This window comes from Raphanus sativus, chromosome 5 (genome assembly GCF_000801105.2).
Source record: "Raphanus sativus cultivar WK10039 chromosome 5, ASM80110v3, whole genome shotgun sequence".
NCBI lineage: Eukaryota > Viridiplantae > Streptophyta > Magnoliopsida > Brassicales > Brassicaceae > Raphanus > Raphanus sativus.
The window spans coordinates 4,495,932-4,512,786 of record NC_079515.1 but is presented as its reverse complement, the minus strand read 5'-3'; the positions used below and the strand labels follow the sequence as shown (position 1 = coordinate 4,512,786).

The window sequence follows — 16,855 nt, the reverse complement described above, 5'->3', positions numbered from 1 at the left end:
TATAGGCCCATAACATGTCCACTTCAATTCTTCTAATTATTTTTTGGGTTTGGATCCGAACCGGTCGGTTTTACAAAGGCTATTTTAAAAAAATATATAACGGTTATCGAGAAACCCTACAAAAACTATTTCTTCTTCATCAACTCTAAACCCTAAAGAAAAAAAAAGTTCCAATTTCCGTTTACCTCCGCCGTTAAGAGATATGGTGGCTCCGTCGAAAAAAGTTCAAAGTGGTAAACGTAACGATTCTACAAAAGCATTCAAGTCATCATCGAAGAAACCGTTCAAGAAGACGAAGGACGATGTTGCTGCAAGGTCCGAAGCCATGGCTCTGCAGCTCGAAGACGTTCCTGACTTTCCTCGAGGTTTGTTTGTATATTGAATTTCTAGATGTCACAAATCGCAAATTTTGTTGATGTTCTGATGAATTTGATTTTGTGTCAAGGGGGAGGCACTTCTCTGAGCAAAACAGAGCGTAAGAAAATATACGAAGAAGTCGACGCTGAGTTTGAAGCAGCAGAAGATGATGATGAGCGTGTTTCCAAGAGGAGTAAAAAAGGAGGTAAACCTAAGAAGAAGAGAAACCCTAGCGATGTTGATGAATTGGGATCTCTTTTTGACGGTGGTTTGACTGGCAAACGGCCACGATATGCCAATAAGATTACCATTAAGGTACTAATTAAACTCTTTTAACCGTCTCTTATATGTGTTTTGATTAAGTTCATACCTGTAAAGCTACTTTAGTTTATATATCTAGTAGATGCTACTGTACTAGAAGCTTTTCTTAATCAGATTATATATCCTTTTTTTTTTTGTTCTGACATACATTGGGATTTATGTTCAGAATATCTCTCCGGGAATGAAGCTTCTTGGAGTTGTTACTGAAGTAAACCAGAAGGATATTGTAATTAGTCTTCCAGGGGGGTTACGTGGATTAGTTCGCGCAAGCGAGGCATTGGATTTTACGGATTTCGGAACTGAGGTAGCATAGCAGCTGTGGTTTATATAATTGGCTGTCTACATTCTCTGTATTTCTTTCATTTTGGCTTCTCTTTTGCTTTTGGAATCTGAACTGAGTTGGTACTTCTTTTTTTTTTCGTCAACCAGGACGATGAAAATGAACTCCTTCGAGACATTTTTTCTGTGGGCCAGCTTGTTCCTTGCCTTGTATTGCAGTTAGATGATGATAAGAAAGAGGCGGGCAAAAGGAAAATATGGCTTTCGTTGCGCCTTTCTTTGTTGCACAAGGGGTTCAGTTTGGATTCCTTTCAATCCGGAATGGTATGTCAATGCTTGGTTTCCTAGTTTCTCTATCTTGGGAGCTCTGCCTTTTGTGAAAGATTTTCAAATGTATTTGTGGGTGAAGTATGTTTGCATAGCCAAAACGATCTAGTTATCCAAAAACTGAACGAGCTCGTGGCTCATAGATCTTAGAGTTTTTTTATTAAGATGCATATGCTAGCAGATTTTAGATAACAATAAGCTATATTGATTAAGTGTTCGTCTGCTATCTTCTTAACTGGGGTTGTATCATTACCAACTCAAAATTCTTTCTGATGACAATAATGGTTTTTCATTTCTTTTCCATATTGTTTGTTCAGGTAGTCACTGCAAACGTGAAAAGCGTGGAAGATCATGGTTATATCCTTCACTTCGGATTGCCTTTTATCACAGGATTTATCAAAAAAAGCAAAGATGGTACTAAATCTCGTTCATTTACTGGCCTCTAATTTTTTTTTTTATTCATGTTGAACATTTAAATTTGATTTCTTCTGGCGAGTGATATTCAATGTACCTTCCAAAAAACCTGATGCCTCTGATCTTTCTTGGGAACTTCCTGGCTCTCTGGTTTTCGATGATCTTAAAAATCTATGTTTACCATTTTCTGAATATTCCAGGGAATCAGGAGCTGAAGACTGGGCAGCTTATTCAGGGCGTGGTTACAAATATTGATAAAGAAAGGAAAATTGTTTCTCTTAGTTCCGACCCAGATTCAGTGGCGAAGTGTGTGGTATGCCTCGTAATTCTCAAATTGCGCTGTTAAAATTCTTTGATTTAAGTAAAACTTAACCTCGTGCATACCATTTTGCAGACCAAGGATCTTAGTGGAATGTCGTTTGATCTTCTAATCCCAGGCATGATGGTTAATGCCCGTGTGCAATCTGTCCTTGAGAATGGGGTACTGTTAGGATTTCTTATGTACTTCACTGGAACGGTGAGTTACCATGATTTTGGTAGTGTGCATTATTGATTAAATCTGGAAGTATGTTTCTTGTATTTAACCCTTGGTGACGTTTCTGAGTTACGTTTCTTATTGATGCGCAGATTGATTTATTCCATTTACAAAATCCAATGTGTAACAAGAGCTGGAAGGATGAATATACTCAGACTAAGATGGTATGCATTGTTGAAGTGTTACGTTTTATTTGATGTACAAGTTAGCTTCATTTATTTGATTACCATAGTTTTGGACGTGTTCAACTACTAATTTTCTTGCAATGATTCATTTGTTTTGGTGGTTTTGACTTTTTGATTTATGTTCTTTGCTGAGAGATATTTTTCTCCTTTTGGTTTAACTTGCATAAAATGCTTTTTTCAGGTCAATGCTAGAATATTGTTTATGGATCCATCAACTAGAGCTGTTGGTTTGACGTTAAACCCACATCTTGTTGGTAACAAGGCTCCTCCATTGGTAAGCGACGAACTTGTCTATTAGCTTTTAGTAAAATATAATGGTGATATGATTGTAAGAGAAACTTGATTTGGCAGCTACTTTTGGGGGTTAAATGAAGGTTTTGTAATACCAGCATTTCTTATATTCACTGTTTTCTCTACTGTTTTACGTACTTAAGCTTTGAATTGAATGCTCATCGACTATCTTACAATATTGATTAATCACTCTGATACCTCAGCCCAGCATTTTTCTCTGATTTTGGTCTTCGCGGAAGTACCTTCAGTGGTTATCTATGATCTTTCTTAAACTATATTGTAAGACTTGTGTCTGGTTCTTTACAGCATGTGTCTAGCGGAGACATATTTGAGGAAGCAAAAGTTGTCCGTGTTGATAAATCAGGCCTTCTTCTTGAACTCCCTTCTGAGCCTATTTCAACTCCAGCATATGTTAGCGTATGTGGCTGCTCTTATTCTTCTAAAATATTCAGGGTTCTAAAAGAATTAGGCCTGCTTCTAACCTAGATTTATCGTAACTGCAGACATATGATGCAGCAGAAGATGAAGTAAATAAACTGGAAAAGAAGTTTAAGGAAGGAAACCGCATCCGTGTTCGAATCCTCGGCCTTAAGCAGATGGAGGGGTTGGCCATAGGGACTTTAAAGGTATCTTTACTACCAGACGTGCTAATTGATTAAATACCTTTAACAATGATTGGCATGGAAGCATCTTCCTACTGATTCTAAACATCGTACATTAATCTAAATGCTAGTTAAGCGGTAGTTTGATGTAGAATCTTATATTTACGCCTCTTTCTCTTGGTCTTGCTTTTGTATGAGCAGGAAAGTGCTTTTGAAGGTCCAGCTTTCACCCACTCAGATGTCAAGCCTGGTATGGTGACGAAGGCTAAGGTCATATCTGTTGATACATTTGGTGCCATTGTGCAATTTCCGGGTGGTTTGAAAGCAATGTGCCCACTTCGGCATATGTCTGAGTTTGAAGTTACGAAGCCCAGGAAAAAGTTCAAGGTCGGCTCCTTACATTGGCCCTACATTAATTGGTTTGCAATGTTGCTCGGGCATGCGTAAATTTTGAATGATATTTCTTTCAGGTTGGAGCTGAACTAACATTTCGGGTGCTTGGATGCAAATCAAAGAGAATAACTGTTACATGCAAGAAATCACTTGTAAGTTTTCTTATCATAGTGGATCTGACTTTCTTTCCCTCTTTTATGATAGGTGTTAAATCATCTCGTTTCTATCGTTCCTTCTTTTATTTCCGTCTGCTGATTCTAGGTTTCATTTATTACATTTATTTCATTTCGGTTTTGAATGGAAACTACTTTCCTTCTTTATTTAGCTTTTCACTTAGCTATGGACGAAAAACACCTGCAGGAACTTTTTTTCTCAAACTGGTGTCTTTTTGGAGTTAGGAAATACCATTTAATTAATCTCTTCGTACATAACATAGATGCTAAGATAACGTCTCCTGTTGTTACCGATTCAAGTCTCTTCTTATGCAGTAGGTAATATGTATATTTTTTTGCAGGTCAAGTCTAAACTTCCGATATTGAGTTCTTACGCTGATGCAACTGAAGGGTTAGTGACACATGGCTGGATAACGAAGATTGAAAAGCATGGATGCTTTGTTCGCTTCTATAATGGGGTGCAAGGATTTGTTGCCAGGTCGTTACTGCACCCGTTGTTGTATTTCATGTGCTTTTGTCTTACTGTTCTGGCTCTTTTCTAGTGATGAGTTCTTTCCCCATCATAAAGGCATTGGGTAGTTTTTCTATTTTGATAATTGTAAGCTAATATGGTATATTTACTTTGATTAAGCAGATTTGAACTTGGTTTAGAGCCTGGAAGTGATCCCAATTCAGTGTTTCATGTCGGGGAGGTTGTCAAATGCAGAGTAACCAGTGCGGTTCATGGAACTCGAAGGATCAACCTCAGCTTTATGATAAATCCAACAAGGTTTCTCCCTTTTAATCTGATGTGATAATCGAGTCTCGTTCAAGAGTGACGTAATATCATCCATTTCTGTAGCTCACATTTGTGTACATCCTTTCTGACAGTGTTTCTGAAGACGATTCTATTAAGTTAGGTAGTATTGTATCTGGGGTAATTGATAGTATAACTCCTCAGGCAGTCACTGTCCATGTTAAATCCAAAGGTTTGCTGAAGGGGACAGTTGCTGCTGAACATTTAGCAGATCATCATGGTATGTGTTCTCTCCTACATGAGCGTACAGATTGACTTCTGCTTTTGTTCATTTGTTTCTGAGTTTTCTTTGCTTGATGTAGACCAAGCAAAACTAATGATGTCACTTTTAAGACCTGGATTTGAGCTTGATAAGCTACTGATAATAGGTATGTTTTTTACCACTCTTGCTAATTTTCGAACTTGTTTTCTTTTCTTGTATCCTTAACACATTTATAGGAAGCTTAGATGATGTTGCATTCTAAAAAAAAACTATCTTAGTGTGCGGAAGAAGCTTAATAATGACATGGAGTATTTTTTGTTTATCTTAGACATTGAAGGCAATAACTTGGCTCTCTCGTCAAAATATTCTCTCATTAAGCTTGCTGAAGAGCTTCCTTCGGATATTAGTCAGCTCCAGCCAAACTCAGTGGTTCATGTGAGTAATTGTGTCTTTGAAATATAACAGTGGATTTTTATTTGGTTGTTTAATCACATTTATTTTTATGAATTTGTACACAGGGTTATGTTTGTAACTTGATTGAAAATGGCTGCTTCGTCCGTTTTCTGGGTCGGTTGACTGGTTTCGCTCCGAGAAGCAAGGTGGATTGGCTTTTACTATCCTTTTCTTTATCAAACGTTTGTTGGCATACTATGTTTCTTGAAGTTTTTTCCATTTTATTTTATAGGCAATTGACGAACCCAGGGCAGATCTGTCAGAATCCTTCTTTGTTGGACAATCTGTTCGGGCTAATATAGTCGATGTATGTGAATGCTGGATTCGAGGCCTTATATTAATTTTGTTTAAGATACTATGAAATCTTGACCATGTGCAATATTTCTTTGTAGATCAATCAAGAAAAAAGCAGGATAACTCTTTCATTGAAACAGTCATCTTGTGCTTCTGTAGATGCTTCTTTTATCCAGGAGTATTTCCTTACGGATGAGAAGGTAGTGTTCTTGGGACATTCTCTCTTTTTATTGGGCTTTAAGACTTTTGGAATCCGTTGTGTTGCACCTGTCTCCATAATTTGTAGTAGCACTATACTGCAAGTGATGTAAAAAAGGATTGATTTCTAACGTGCATTGTTTCATATGTTCAGATCTCGGACCTGCAATCATCTGATATTACTGAAAGTGAATGTAGTTGGGTTGAGAAATTCTCTATTGGGAGCTTGGTCAAGGGAACAGTACATGAGCAAAATGACCTGGGTTTGGTGGTGAATTTTGACAATATTGATAACGTGCTCGGTTTCATACCTCAGTACCATTGTAAGTCATTGTGCAAAATCTAAGTCGGGGTTCAGTTTGCATTATAGTATTAAAACATCTATGCCTTACCTTTCTGACGCATTGTTTTTCTATATGTAGTGGGCGGAGCTACTTTGGAACACGGTTCTGTTGTCGAAGCAGTTGTTCTTGATATATCTAGGGCAGAGAGACTAGTTGATTTGTCTTTGCGGCCTGAGCTCATAAACAACTCAACCAAAGAGGTGTCCAATAGCCAGTCAAAAAAGGTTTCCATTTAAGAAAATATATTATTCCACAGTTTTGCTTTATTCGTGTTTTTCTTGCATTCTCATCGTTGTTAGCTTGAGTTTAAATTGAATTACTGTGGTTGGGGGTGCTGATCTCATCTAGCTTATGACATATTGTATTTTTTTCTTCCTTCAGAAACGTAGAAGAGGCATTTCCAAGGAACTGGAAGTCCACCAAAGGGTCAGCGCTGTTGTAGAGATTGTGAAGGAGCAATACTTGGTAAGTACTTTATTATTACAGTAAGTTAATATTTTACTCCATGTTACTCAGGGCTGACACACTTTTTTTTTTTCCAGATTTTGTCGATTCCAGAGCATGGTTACACTATAGGATATGCGTCAATATCAGACTATAACACACAGAAGTTGTCAGTGAAACAATTTTCAACTGGACAAAGGTGATCATTCATTCATTCACTAACCAATCTTTTACTTTTAAATTGTGCTCTCTTTTCATGGATCCTTTATCTCATGATTTCTTGAACCTGCTTAGCTAAACTAAGAAAATGTGAATGTCTTTATCTCCATTGGCAGTTGATAATCTATCTTTTCATCGTACTTATAATCAGCAATAGCAGTAGCGGTTCTTACTAGTGTAGTTTCTAGATCGTAGCTAAATCTTCTTTATTAATTTCTCTGCGCAGTGTTGTTGCGTCAGTGGAGGCTCTGCAAAACCCTATGACGTCTGGGAGGTTGCTTCTACTTCTTGACTCTGTTTCGGGTATTTCTGAGACAACCCCTTCTAAGAGGACAAAGAATAAATCCAGTTGTGACGTTGGTTCCGTCGTCCACGCCGAGGTACTAACACCCTACTTTCTTTCGTCTCTCTATTTATTCAACAAGCTCGTCTTTTTACAATGTACTTAAAATGATTACCTATCGAATTACTTCAGGACTACACATAACAAACCTTAACATAGGTAAGATAGTTAAAGGAAAAAACAAACAAAATGAAAATCGAAGAGGATTACCTAAGCTTGTAAACGAACAAAGAAAGAATTATAACAGAAGATGTACGTTGGCAACATGACTTTTTAAGTTGCCCTGCCACCATAACTTCTACTGTCTCAGACTAACATCTTTGACTTTTTCAGATTACTGAAATAAAGCCTTTGGAAGTAAGAGTAAACTTTGGTCAAAGTTGCCGAGGAAGAATCCACATAACGGAGGTGATTTTTTCTTGTGTTGCCATCATCGTTTTAGATAATAATATTCATTCTTCAGTATTTGGTTGACGAAATATACTTATACGACTTGACTCTTCGTTGGATAGGTGGATGATGTAAGTACAAGTGAAGAACCTTTTTCCAAATTCAGAGTCGGGCAATCAGTGTCTGCAAGGGTTATTGCAAAACCCTCCCATACTAATATAAAAAAGAGTCAACTTTGGGAGCTCTCTGCAAAGCCTGCAGTACTTAGAGGTAATTCAAGAAAAATGAAAATTTCGCCAACAATATGGCCTATCAACTCGCACTTGGAATTTATATTACATAACTACCACATGCTTTAGGGTTTAGAATGTTGTTGTTTTCATTAGTCTAGATCGTCCGGGAAATTGTGGGCTGGTGTTATTTGGTTAGATGTTCAGATCCATCTATTTAAATTGTTCTTTCATGGCCATCTCTAGCTGTTACAAAACTGTATGCTTTTGTGTAAGAAGTATGCATGTCTGTATCTAACATATCAACTTCTTGTTCACACAAGGTGATAACATGTTTCCATATATTTTTTATTTTGCAATTTCAAGTAGACTCCAGTGAATTGAATGGCATTCAAGTGAAGGAACAACTTGAGTTTGTTACTGGAGAGCGTGTCAGCGGATATGTCTACAAAGTGGATAAAGAATGGGTTTGGCTGGCAATATCTCGCAATGTGACGGCACGCGTATTCATTTTAGACACTGCATGCGACGCTCGTGAACTTGAGGAGTTTGAGAGGCGTTTTCCCATTGGTAAAGCTGTTTCAGGCTATGTTTTGACGTACAATAAAGAGAAGAAAACAGCACGGTTGGTTCAGCGTCCACTACTTGCTGTCCAGAAAAGCATTGCCAATGATGGAGGCTGTAAAAAGGATAGTAGCATTCCTGGTGATGATGCTACTCTATTCATTCATGAAGGAGACATTCTTGGTGGAAGAATTTCTAAGATACTTCCTGGTGTTAGTGGACTCCGTGTGCAAATAGGTCCTTACGTGTTTGGAAGAGTTCATTTTACTGAAATCAACGATTCATGGGTCTCCAATCCATTAGATGGTTTTCACGAAGGCCAATTTGTCAAATGCAAGGTATTGGAAATTAGCAATTCTAGTAAAGGGACTTTGCAAATTGAATTGTCGTTACGGACATCTCTAGATGGCATGAGTTCCGACCATCTTTCAGAAGCTTCCAATAATAAGTAAGTTTTTTCTTTTGTCTATAAGCTTATTCATCAGCCTTCCAATTCATATGTATTCCTCATTTTCTCAACTAGAGTGGAATAAGTAACATACATTATGATAACTATTATATGATTTTCTATCATCCTTGGCTCTGTGAACTTGAAATTGCATGATCTTTCACTTGGTTCTTTGTTGAAAAATTTTCGAAGTATTTTCAGTGTACTTATTAACCTGGTGATACTTTGCAGTGTCAATATATTCAAACGTTTTGAAAGAATTGAAGATCTTTCTCCTGATATGGCCGTCCAGGTACTTTTGCCTTAATGGCCATGATTCAGCAACTCATTTACTTTTCTTATGGTAGAACTTAAGTTATTTCAAACTTCTGCAGGGTTATGTCAAGAATACGATGTCAAAAGGTTGTTTTATCATGCTTTCAAGGACACTCGACGCAAAAGTTCTATTGTCAAATTTAAGTGATACTTTTGTCAAGGATCCCGAAGTGGAGTTTCCAGTAGGGAAACTTGTAACTGGCAGGTAAAGCAGATTTAATGTCAAACAAGTACTCTGTAATACACGCTATATTCTGCTCTAACAAAATAAGTTTTAGGGTGTTGAATGTCGAGTCGTTATCCAAGCGGGTAGAAGTCACTTTGAAGAAAGGAAATGCGGGTGGGCAACCAAAATCTGAATCTTATGACTTGAAGCAATTCCATGTTGGAGACGTGATTTCGGGGAGCGTCAAACGTGTGGAGCCCTATGGCTTATTCATTACAATAGACAATACGAGCATGGTAACGATCTAGTTTTGTATTACCTTATAATCTGTTGATATATTTTGACATTACCCAGACTTGCTATATTTGCTTTATCACTACCTGCCTTTTTTTGGTTGTAGGTTGGGTTATGTCATAAATCACAGCTTTCTGATGATCGTATTGAAGATGTACAAGCCAGATATGAGGCTGGGGAAAGCGTCACCGCAAAGATTTTGAAGGTACGAAGTAACTTTTTTCAGTAAGAGTTGGTGCTGTGTAGTATATTTCTTCACCGCAACTCATCTTTCAAGCCTTATGCTAACAGCCGAGTGATATAATCTAGGAGTTACTTTAAACGTTGCTTTTCTACGATTTACATAATAATGTTTTAAGGTGCTATTGGTATATGTTGTTTCTGCGGAATATAAATGTTGTTTCTTTTTATTTTGGTGTTTGTCCTAGCTTGACGAGGAAAAGCAACGCATATCGCTTGGGATGAAGAGTTCTTATTTTATGAACGACGATGATGTCAAGGCACAGACACCGTCTGAAGAAAACGCTGATGAAGAAGACAGCATGGAATGTGATGCAGTCAATGACTCAAAGTCGGGAGTTCTTGCAGCAGTTGGTGATTTCGGATTCCAGGAAACAGGCTTTGAAAGACATAGTGGAACTTCTCTGGTCCTTTCCCAAGTTGAATCAAGGGCTTCTGTCCCTCCGCTTGAGGTTGACCTTGACGACATTGAGGAGTCGGGCTATGAGAACGATCAGAAAGAGAAACTACGTGGAGTCGACAAAGATGAAAAGAGCAAGAGAAGGGAAAAGCAGAAAGACAAGGAAGAAAGGTTGGCTGTTTCTTTAGCTCCTGATTTAAAAAAAAAAGCCACGATGCTTATGTAATTGGTTTCAACCTGTGCTGAAAGCATTTAATTTGTGTAGAGAGAAAAAAATACAAGCTGCTGAAGGAAGATTGCTGGAGAATCACGCTCCTGAGAGTGCTGATGAATTTGAGAAATTGGTTAGAAGCTCTCCAAATAGCAGCTTTGTCTGGATTAAGTATATGGCGTTCATGCTTAGTTTGGCTGATATTGAGAAAGCCAGATCCATTGCTGAGAGGTAATTTTTCTCTAACTCCTAAGTACATCCATCATTCAAGATTATTTTTATTTATTTTTTTGGGTCTCGTCTAATCATAAATCCCTACTGAAGGGCCTTGAGGACTATAAATATTCGTGAAGAAGATGAGAAGCTAAACATATGGGTTGCCTACTTCAATTTGGAAAATGAACATGGAAGTCCTCCAGAGGTAGATAAGATGATTTTTTATCTTTCACAAAAATAGGGGTTTTATATATGTTGATATCTTACTCGTAATTGGTTCTCTCATATACAGGAAGCTGTTAAGAAAGTTTTTGAAAGAGCCCGTCAATACTGTGACCCGAAGAAAGTTTACCACGCTCTCTTGGGCGTGTACGAGAGAACTGAGCAATATAAACTGGCTGATAAGCTGCTTGATGAGATGATCAAGAAGTTCAAGCAATCATGCAAGGTATATATACAGTTTGATCTTTATCTTCTTTAATAAGTGAGGGTTCGTTCTTCACTCTTTTAACAACTTTTTATTCGGATGTGTGCTTTTTTTTTAGGTTTGGTTAAGGAAAGTACAAAGTTATCTAAAGCAAAACGAGGAAGACATTCAGTCCATCGTGAATCGTGCCTTGCTATGTCTTCCGCGCCATAAGCACATTAAATTCATATCACAAACGGCTATTCTTGAGTTCAAATGTGGAGATGCAGACAGAGGGAGATCATTTTTTGAAGGCGTTCTTAGGGAATACCCAAAAAGAACAGACTTGTGGAGTGTTTATCTTGACCAGGTTCGTTATATTCCTGCTTCTTCAGAACTTATGTTACATTTGCTATCTTTGTGTTCTTTATAACGTCTGTTTTGTTGCTTGGTTATTATTACAGGAGATTCGGTTGGGTGAAGTTGATGTGATTAGATCTTTGTTCGAGAGAGCTATTAGCTTGAGCTTGCCTCCTAAGAAGATGAAGGTGCGCCATATCCTCTTTATTACCTCTCATCCGAAAGTCTCCTTTTCTTATAGTGCATTTGAGATTACAGAGGATTCTTTTTCTAACCCTTTTGTGCTTTGTTTTCTCAGTTTTTATTCAAGAAGTTCTTGGAATATGAGAAATCTTGTGGTGAAGAGGAGAGAGTCGAGTACGTGAAGCAAAGGGCAATGGAGTATGCAAACAGTGCCTTGGCCTGAGATACTGTTGTAACTAATCACCAAGTGTTGTGAGCTACTATAATTTTGAGAATCAGCCATTGAACAAGGCTGCAAGAGTAGTTGAGATACTCGGGATGTTTTGAAGTGTAAACGGCAATTTTGAGCTCCTTGCTTTCTTTATATCTATTCCTTACACTACCAATGACACTTTACCATTGCGATCATATTTTCTTATTAATATGTCAAGTTGCAATCTAGCAAGCGCTGACTTAAAAAGTGATCTTCCAACACCGTTTGTGTATCAAGTGAGAACAGTGTACTTAGCCTTTCTCCCGAGTTGAGTGCACTCGAACCCTAACGTCTCTGCCAAGATTCTCTGAACATGGTTAGCAACGTCGTACGGGCTTTTGCCGGATGAACAAGTGGCCTCCAATGGAAGCTGGTCAAGGAACGTAATCTCGTACTCGATTGTCGGGTTCATGAATAAGAAGAACAAGTAGAGACCATTCCAACTTCTTAGAGGCCTTTGGAAGAATCCAAATCTACAATTAACCGCCACGGGCACGATCCTGTCTGTTAACTCCGCGAACATCGCGCTAAACCTGCTCAAAAATGTGTTAGGTATAGTTCACCACTGCTTCACTAGAGGTTATGATATACATATGAGTAGATAATAAATAATATCAATATATGTCCCCATTTTAACCTTAGCACGAAGGGTTGATGACAAATGGATCCTTCGGGACAGACCACTAGATCTCCTTTGGAAAGCTCCCTCTTCATTATTACCGCATCGACATCACGGTTTCTGGTGAACCGTACGATAGGGACCGGACTCAAAATATTATAAAACCGCGAGAGGTCGGATATTAGAACGGCAGGGATTCTACGTCCGAGGGCATAAGCTATCACAAGCGGATCTATCATAGTTCTGTGGTTACATACAAAGAGTACGCCACCAGCGTTTCCAGCCTTAGTACGCGGAGGCTTGCCCTTCACGGTGACTCGGCAGAATGATAAGGTAATGACGTAAGGCATGAGCCACAATGGGAAAATGAACGCACCAAGGATCCGTATAACGGCGAGAATGATTCCAAATGGTAACCAGAGTAGGATGATGACAGCCGTGGCCGGTGTTGGTCGTTTCATAAGGCCTCCATCGTGGAAGATCACCGGTTTAGGCGGCTGCACCTCAACTCGTTGGTTCCGCTGAACCGGTTCATGAATTTGCTCCTAATTTTAACATTTAATTAACCGTGGTTTCTAAAGAAAATTTCTCAAGAAATAATAAAATAGAATTTAATAAAGTAAAAAAAATTTAGATAAGTTTATTTTTTCTAAAGAAACTTTGATTGAATGACAAGAGTTGGTTTCTAGAGGTGTAATTAGGCTTATGTTCTTATCTTATACATTATACATTAATGTTGTGTTTGTCGACGAAGTTTTTCTGTTTGAATGTTTGTTTAGTTATTATTCTTAATATCGATACTATCTTTAATGAATTTGTATATATAATTAAAAACGAATTTATATTAATTATATTATTTTTTTTAATTAAATAAGATAACTTATATACTGTATTATTATCTTAAAATAACTATCTCTATCATAAAAGTTAAAAATAAGATATAAAATAGTTTAAAAATAAGATAATTCTTATGTATTGTGTTGTTATCTAAAAATAATTCTTTCGCTCTCACATTTAAATTTAGAGCGTTGAATTTTTTTATTAATCTTAATAAATAATTAGGTTATATTTATTAATATATAATTAACCATAAATTGAAAAATCATTAGTTTGATATTCATCATTATCTACAAGATTTTATATTATATTATCTAAATATTTAACATCATATATTTTAAAAATAAATATAATTTATGAATATATATAGATATTTTAAGTTTATTTTACTTAATAAATGATATTTTATTAGAATAAAAGATATTGAATATCAAATTAAATTTAGTTTTTTCAAACGTCTGAACTCTATAAATAGAGGTGGTGCAAAAGATTCGGTACAAAGAGTAACAGAACCAAAAACAGAGAAGCTAAAGACATCAAATTAATATTTAGTTAGTTATTAAATATTTTTAAAACATGAGAAAAATTATTTGAAGGTTTTTAAATTTATAGTATATTTGTTTATATTTTTTTTAAACAATTAAGCCCGCAAGTGCGGACAAAACATCTAGTTTTAGGATATTGAGCTAATTTGCTCTATTTTTATCAGTGTAATTAATTTTTAAATATTTAAATTTAATCAGATAAATAAATTGTGCTGGAGATACTTAACCGTTCATGATGCTCTTATAATAGTTTCATAACCATACATGTTCTAAACATTTTATTGTATTTTGCACAATTTAAAACTTTTTATATATATATCAAAAAGTGTAGATATATATCCTAGTTAAACCATACATAATATCATTTCCATACAAACTATTTAGCAAAGATTTAGTTGTGGTTTTACTACACTAAGATCAATCACCCTAATATGTGGTGCATGCATGTTATTTTATATATTTAGTGAGAGCTTTAAAATGATGCGTAGCAATTTTTATTTTTGGTTATAGAATTACCTCACATAATGATATGAATGTTGTAGAAACCGGTGGTCTTCCAAGACCTAGATGAGGCTTCTGGTCAACAAACAAGCTAGCGACACGGATGAAAGCAGTTGCATCTATATCAGTTTCCTGAATCAAACCGGTAACAAAACCGAATCGGTTCACGATTAGCTCTGTACCGATGACCTCTTCGGCAATAAGATACTGCTTAGCGAACCTCTCGACCATGACTCGAGGCATCCTCGTCACCACGATCCTTTTCTTGCACGAGCTGTGAAATATATTGTGAAAGCGTGCGTTTATTGATCACAGAAGATATGTATATATACATCATTAGAATCTCCTAAGCTAGATAGATAAAGATTACATATATATCTATTCCCATAGATATCGGGATATCTTATTAACATGTTTATCCCTTTACTCCCCCTCAAGTTGGCAATGAAGTAGGCTGAATGCCTAACTTGAACATCAAGTACTGAAACGTCGGTGTAGGAAGAGCTTTAGTTAGAAGATCCGCTGGTTGCTCCTTTGTAGAAAGATGTTCCAGCGTAAGAAACTTGGCCTTGAGAGCATCCCTAGTAGTATGGCAATCATTTTCAACGTGCTTCGTGCGTTCATGAAAAACCGGATTAGTAGCTATATGGATTGCCGATTTGCTATCACAGTGCATGCGTATGGGCGCCTTATGTGCGAAGCCAAGCATACCAAGCAACCGTTTAAGCCATTTTAGTTCGCAAGTAGTATCAGCCATGGCCCTATATTCGGCTTCAGCTGAGGACCGTGACACAGTTCTCTGTTTCTTTGTCTTCCAAGACACAAGAGAGTCGCCAAGAAACACGACATAGGCACTCAGAGAACGTCGAGTAGAAGTACACGCAGACCAATCGGCATCACAGTAAGCCGTAATCTGCAAGTTACAAGTAGAGCTGAGCATGATCCCTTGATCAGGTGTACCCTTTAAATAGCGCACCACTCGGAGAGCCGCAGACCAATGATCTTCAAGTGGTTTTTGCATAAATTGAGACAGAATGTGGATAATGTAGCTGAGGTCTGGTCGAGTAAAAGAAAGATAGATCAGCCGTCCAATAAGACGCCGATACTTGCTAGGATCAGGAAGAAGAGTATGAGAGTTCGTCTTGTCCGCCATGACAAGCTTACGATTCAACTCAGTAGGCGTCTGAACCGGCTTAGCACCCAAGAGTCCACATTCCGCGATGATATCCAATGCATACTTTCGTTGAGACACAAAAATTCCCTCTGGACCACGGGCAACTTCCAGACCTAGAAAATATTTTATCTTCCCAAGGTCTTTCATTTTGAAGCACTTATGAAGATAGTTCTTGAACCTTTGAATAGTAGAGATGTCATTCCCAGCAATGATAAAGTCATCGACATAAACCAAGATATGTAAGCAAATGTTCTTGGCATCATCGACGAAAGAGAAAAGAGAGTAGTCCTCCTGACTTTGCTCGAATCCGAAGGCCAGAAGAGACTTGCTGAGTTTATCAACCCAACACCTCGGTGCCTGTTTAAGGCCATATAAAGACTTTCGTAGGCGACAGACTTGATTTGGTTTCTCTGTTTTGAAACCTGGAGGGAGCTGCATATATATTTCCTCTTTCAAGTCACCATGTAGAAACGCATTGTGAACGTCCATTTGATGGACTTCCCAACGCTGAGCTGCAGAAACCGCAAGAAGAAATCGAACTGTATTCATCTTAGCAACAGGCGCGAATGTGTCCTTATAATCCATACCTTCCCGCTGCCTGTTTCCGAGTGCAACAAGGCGAGCCTTAGGGCGTTCGACGGTTCCATCCGCATTGTACTTGTTTGAGTATAGCCATTGACATCCAATAGCCTTTCTCCCCGGAGGAAGATCAGTTACATCCCAAGTATGCTGTGTTTCCAGTGCAGTAATCTCAGTTTTCATTGCTCCATTGAAACGTGGATCACGTACAGCTTCATTATATGTCTTAGGAACCACTTCTGTAGTGATCGTAGCAAGGAACGCCTGATGCTTTTTAGTAAAAACAGATGTCGTTAGATAACTAGCAATAGGATACGGTGTCTTACCTGAGACCATTGGCGAGGAGTCTAGATCAGAGAGTGAGTGAGCGTGAGAGGGGTTTGTCGTATGAGCCATATTCGTAACAAAGTTCTTTAGTAGAATGGAGGGCTTCTTAGTGCGCTGTCCTCGGCCAAGGATCTCTAAAAGACCCGGAGTAGAGGTAGAAGTAGGAGAATTCTCAGGTGCAGACGAAGTTGTAGTAATCCTTGGAGGAGGTGACAATGGTTCGCCAGCTGACACTTCCGTTGCAGACGAAGGAGCAGACAACGGTGCGTCTGGTGTGACGGTAGGGATGGGTGATACAGGAGTAGAAACTGGCACTGGCAAAGTATCAGAAGTGACAGGTGCAGAAGCAGAGTCAGAAGCAGATGTAGAAGCGGGTATGATCGGTGAGGACGACGAAGTACTCCCCCTCGATTCAAGTACCGGGTCA

At 37.9% G+C, this 16,855-nt stretch overlaps 2 protein-coding genes across 3 annotated transcripts; one reads left to right on the top strand and one right to left on the bottom strand.

The window, feature by feature from the left end:
- Positions 1 to 126: 126 nt before the first annotated feature.
- Positions 127 to 11,979, top strand: LOC108861641 (rRNA biogenesis protein RRP5). Of its 2 annotated transcripts, none has more exons than XM_018635558.2 (40): positions 127 to 365; positions 446 to 672; positions 845 to 982; positions 1,108 to 1,281; positions 1,602 to 1,698; positions 1,899 to 2,011; positions 2,093 to 2,215; positions 2,326 to 2,397; positions 2,600 to 2,692; positions 3,016 to 3,126; positions 3,213 to 3,335; positions 3,513 to 3,698; positions 3,782 to 3,856; positions 4,219 to 4,355; positions 4,512 to 4,646; positions 4,748 to 4,893; positions 4,976 to 5,041; positions 5,204 to 5,310; positions 5,394 to 5,474; positions 5,561 to 5,635; positions 5,721 to 5,822; positions 5,975 to 6,143; positions 6,243 to 6,388; positions 6,546 to 6,629; positions 6,707 to 6,807; positions 7,054 to 7,207; positions 7,504 to 7,578; positions 7,683 to 7,830; positions 8,160 to 8,802; positions 9,034 to 9,094; positions 9,177 to 9,322; positions 9,396 to 9,579; positions 9,684 to 9,782; positions 10,006 to 10,388; positions 10,483 to 10,659; positions 10,753 to 10,849; positions 10,937 to 11,092; positions 11,190 to 11,420; positions 11,515 to 11,598; positions 11,709 to 11,979. In XM_018635558.2, exons 1-40 carry the CDS (start codon positions 203 to 205, stop codon positions 11,814 to 11,816), a joined length of 5,790 nt encoding a protein of 1,929 aa, XP_018491060.1. In that variant the 5' UTR covers positions 127 to 202; the 3' UTR covers positions 11,817 to 11,979. The 2 variants fall into 2 exon arrangements, with proteins under 2 accessions (XP_018491060.1, XP_018491059.1); XM_018635557.2 differs by having other exon boundaries at positions 8,157 to 8,802.
- A 7-nt stretch (positions 11,980 to 11,986) lies between these two features.
- On the bottom strand, positions 11,987 to 14,674 carry LOC108858004 (glycerol-3-phosphate acyltransferase 5-like). The gene is made up of 3 exons (XM_018632000.2): positions 14,364 to 14,674; positions 12,484 to 13,010; positions 11,987 to 12,379 (listed from the first exon to the last, which is right to left on the bottom strand). Exons 1-3 carry the CDS (start codon positions 14,589 to 14,591, stop codon positions 12,079 to 12,081), a joined length of 1,056 nt encoding a protein of 351 aa, XP_018487502.2. The 5' UTR covers positions 14,592 to 14,674; the 3' UTR covers positions 11,987 to 12,078.
- Positions 14,675 to 16,855: the final 2,181 nt, after the last annotated feature.